The 4,493-nt window shown below is 48.6% G+C and overlaps 2 protein-coding genes across 2 annotated transcripts in view; one reads left to right on the top strand and one right to left on the bottom strand.

Moving 5' to 3' along the window:
• T265_08573 (hypothetical protein) overlaps window positions 1–4,493 on the bottom strand; it is a gene marked incomplete at both ends in the record, with an annotated part of 24,337 nt that overhangs the window by 6,131 nt on the left and 13,713 nt on the right. Inside the window, one exon of the mRNA XM_009174418.1 lies at window positions 3,880–4,458. Coding sequence (XP_009172682.1) covers window positions 3,880–4,458 — 579 coding nt within the window. The remainder of the gene's footprint in view (window positions 1–3,879; window positions 4,459–4,493) is intronic.
• The window catches only part of T265_14617 (hypothetical protein), a gene marked incomplete at both ends in the record, with an annotated part of 6,700 nt that continues 6,401 nt past the window's right edge, over window positions 4,195–4,493 (top strand). Inside the window, one exon of the mRNA XM_009174431.1 lies at window positions 4,195–4,465. Coding sequence (XP_009172695.1) covers window positions 4,195–4,465 — 271 coding nt within the window. The remainder of the gene's footprint in view (window positions 4,466–4,493) is intronic.

Consider the following 4,493-nt stretch of genomic DNA (forward strand, 5'->3'; position numbering starts at 1 on the left):
TAGGTTTGTGGAAACTGGCAGTGTCCCGGCCCTCGTACATCACTCGGGTGGTATGGTAGATGGGCAGTGAAAAGTTGCCACAGTTGAACGGTTTTTCCGTACACTCATCGGCGATCCCAAATTCAAATCGGTGTCCGTCGCACCTGTACAACAGAAATTGATGCCAGTCAGTGATGCCCAGTCTTCCCATTTCCGTTTAAATTCGTGATTGATGAAATCGTGAACCGAAAGCTGGAAGGTCTCCAGAACCCTGATGTTCAGATAGCCTGTGAAGAAAACCCTGTCGGTATGGAACATGCAGGTGACATCGTTATCATCTTTGAAGTGGAGAAGGTGCATGTGTTTTTGGATGAACTGACCAACGTCATCGTGTCCTTTGGTATGAACTTTGCACCCACAAAGTGTATGATCATGCTCCTGGACATTCTGTCACTGAACGCGCCACTTACTATCCACGGAGAGGCACTGGAATTTGTGAAGCGTTTTACGTATCTTGGAAGTTGCATTAGTTTTGACTGTAGTGTGACAGATGAGGTTAATGCACGCATCTGCAAGACCCGAGTTGCGTTTGCTAATTTGAGACACTTACGGCATCAGAGTGGTGTATTCCTGAATCTCAAGGGACGTGGGTGTCAAGCTACAGTGCGGGCTGTTTCGTTGGATGACTGTGAGACGGCTTGTTCGAGCAGCGGGACTGAGACGTCTTCAGGTGTTCGACAATCGTTGTCTCAGAACCATAGCTCGTGTGGGTTGGTGTCGGCGTATCCGTAACGAGGCAATTAGGAAGCGAGTTTTCGGTTGTGCACTGGGTAATTTGATTGAAGAATATATCGAGCACCAGAAGCTGCTTTGGATTGGACATGTGTTGCGTATGCCTAACTATCGACTACCGAGGAGAGTGCTGTTTTTCATGCCCAACTCAGAATGGCAGAAGCAGAGAGGTGGCCAACCCTTGACTTGTCAGAAGGGTGCAGAATAAATTACGAAACGCTTGGTTGTCGGTGCCCCCGAATTCTAGGATGGGGACCGCGTGATCCTCACTGCGCCTGGTTAGAAACGCTGCAAGATATGGCTGCCAATCGATGTCGGTAGTGATCTATCCAGATTGCCTGAATGTGTGTTTGGAGGTATGTGCACCCCGGAATGACTGTAGTATGCTAGCACTAAGTCCCTCATCCACGTTTATTCTTTTCTTTACTATGACTTTTTAATAAATCACGGCTTTACGTCCACGAAACATCGATGTTGAACACCGATGTCTTGCTGTCGGTGATAATGATGATGGTGTGATGATGCTCTTCAGTGAGACTTCGGTTCAATTCTGCTTGACAGCCGTGGGGTGGTCTGGGTCGCTGCATCTTGTGGTAGTGGATACTGCAGGCTTGACGGCATACAGAAAGAAAATGGAAAACTATAAAGGACGGGTTGTTTAACTAGAACCAGAGGGTCGGTTGAACTCCGCCACTAGTTGCGTAACATCGATATGCCGTTCATTCAAATGTGGTGGGGCTCTAATGCCACAAACTCGCAGACGACGTGCACCAGAAGAGATTGGGTCCTTTGTTTTTCTCATGGTGTGACTCCAGGTAGTAGTAGCACCAGTAGTAGTGGTGGTGGTGTTACGTTTCATTCGTGACTTACCTCATCGTACGAGGTACCCCGAAGCAATTGATTACCTGGCATACGGACCACGTGTCCAATGCAGTGCAGTTGTTGCAGCCCAATCAACTCAGCGACTGGAGGAACAGCTGATTTTTCGCCAAAAACCGTTTGTAACACCATCGCTGATTTAGTGTTCCCGTGATACACGTGCTGTTTCAAAGTCGCCGGTTTTCAACGACGAGCGTTCCTTCATCTTTTACACTGAGCAGGCAGCGGGCGCACTGCTCTTTTGTAAGCCCTGTCTTTCAAAGAGAAGATACAGCCTTGTCAATTCCAGAGGTTCCTAGGTCAAAGGGAAGCAGTACAGACTAGGGTTCACTTCGTCGGCAACGTTGCCATCCGGCGTGATGCAACTCTCGAGGTAGGTAAACCTGTGCACTATCTCTGAGGGTTCTTGTTACATGACCAAAGTTAGTGGAGCAACCGTCTAGTCTTGTAGTAATGCTTCGAAGGTACAAAGGGCACACCAAACCACACGGTATGAGTATTTGGATTTTTTGGTGTTTTTTATCCTTCAGCCAAAAGGGTCCATCATACTGTGGTAGTCAGACTTGAGTGCTAGAGTGACCTTGCAAGATACACTGATCGGAACCCCTTCCTACAGTTTCAGGAAGGCAACAAGGGAACGGCAAAACGAAGAGCAGTGAGTTCCCATATTACGAATAGCTATACTACGAGGCGGTTTGAATGCAAAGTTACACTTCCTGCGTGATGAGTCTGCGAACGCAGTTTGGTCTTTCGCCCTACATGTATTGGAGCATCGATGTTGACTTTGCCCGAGGGAGGACGGGTTAGAAAAAGTCGGTTCTAAGAATCATATACCCTGCTCACCCGACAAATGACCTTGGCAGCCGGCTAAGCACCCAATACAATCGAAATGCATTTACAACCTGCCACTTCCTCTGTCTTTGGATGCATCTGGTGTTTAGAGTAGGAAGAGGAGTGAGACGTCTCTGTCCTACTCCTTGCACCCGCTGCTAGGTCAACCCTTTGCGAGTGGATCAGACCATTGGCTCATCCGCTTCGGGCAGGATCCCCAAGAAAACCTCACTACCTGCTGACTTGGGTGTCAGACGTTTGCATCAGTTACTGTCCGGTTACCACATTTCTCCCATTGCCTTTTAGGTTAAAGGATCAAGTTGGGGTACCTTGAACAGGCTCTCTTCGGACTGGGAAACCGAATATCGTCATTCGCCCTCGGAACCCCAAATTCACCGCTCTCCACCCATTCCTCCCCCCGCCCACCAAATGGTTCTCTGCGGTCAATCCGTCAGTGCAATCTCTGGAAGTACCCAATGAACCTGGAGGAACATCGATAGCGGCTTGCCACCGACAACAGAAATAGAGTGAGATAGTATTTTCTCCGAGCGCCCGACTTGGATGGTCTGCGTCCTGCCCTTTTAAAGGAAGCTGGTGAAACAATGGCAAACAGCAAAAATTTGAAAGAAAACGTAATGGTGTAGAGCTCTTCGATCATGACCCCAGTCTTCAAGAAGGACACAAATCATCATCACCATCATCATCATTCAGCTGAAACACCCTTCCGGTGCCTAGCTACCATGCCACCCGCAGGAAGCACGAGGGCTTGGATACTGCAAGGTTGCCCAAGCCTAGACAGGAGAAGTCGAGAGGCAGTGGTCGGGTTCGAACCACGGACCTTCCGGTCAGTAAATTCGTGTTCTAACCACGGGCCATCTCGCCCCCACAAATGACAAAAAATGGCACAAAAACTTCTTACGAAGGCCATCTGGGCATCAGCCTGGTAGCCATAGCACTCACGATGTTCTCTGGCGTTATTTTATGCAAGCCAACAGACGGATTTGTAAAGTCAATCGTCGTCGGAGACAAAAACATCAGTGTTAAAACTGGAGCTGTCCTGGAGTTTAACCATGTAACGCTTTGAATGAAAAAAGAGAAAGGAGTTGGTGGGAGGCACACATAGTGCTAGCTTGCTGTAAGCATTCCCAGGTGTTTACATCTCCAAACGCTCATTCACACAATCTATAAACAAACTGACAGCATGAATGCTAGCTCTTGTAATGTCCCCAGCTAAGTGCAGTGGGAGGCCTCACGGGCCCCACCATGGAAGGTGGACCACACCGAGGACACTCAAACTCTTCGTAATCCCTTTTATATCCAGTTACCAATTACCAAGTGAAACGGTATCCACCTAACAGTTTGCTCCACTTTGAAGGCGATACATTGAGCGACACTTACCTCGGTGGATGATGTATCGGCATGCGTGTACATGGCCGAACCACTTCCTACCATGTCGCCGCCGTGTGTTTGTTGGGTCAATGGTGAAAAACCTGTTGGCCAGGCTTTGTTCAAAGGGGGCATAAGTGAGAATTAGGTCCCCTCGGGGGGGACGATACTCCAAGGGAAAGGGGTCCAGCACCGCAAGACGCGTTTCATAGCCCACGGATTTGAGACCGGCGATCATTTTTATAGAGCTAATGCAACTACCGAGGTATGTAAAGTGATTCTCCTTGAATTTTAAGGGATGTGTTCGCAGATGGCACGTTCTGAAGCATGAATTTGCACTTTGAAGGTGCCAGGCGCATGCCAAAAGATGGTATTTCTGATGCGGAGAAGGATACTTTCTATCGAGAGCTATCCGGGCCCATTCGTCAGGCAAAAAGCACTGACATTGTGATCCTTGCAGGCGATTTGAATGCTCAAGTAGGTCGTCTGAGCTCCTCGGAATCACATTTGGGTGGTCGATTCGGAGTCGATGCTCGCCGCACAGACAACGGAGATCGACTCCTTCAGTTGTGTGCTGATCACGAACTGTTTCTGGCAAGTACGAACTTTCAACATAAACGTTCGCA

The sequence above is a fragment of the Opisthorchis viverrini genome (assembly GCF_000715545.1).
Source record: "Opisthorchis viverrini unplaced genomic scaffold opera_v5_228, whole genome shotgun sequence".
In the NCBI taxonomy this organism is placed as follows: Eukaryota; Metazoa; Platyhelminthes; class Trematoda; order Opisthorchiida; family Opisthorchiidae; genus Opisthorchis; species Opisthorchis viverrini.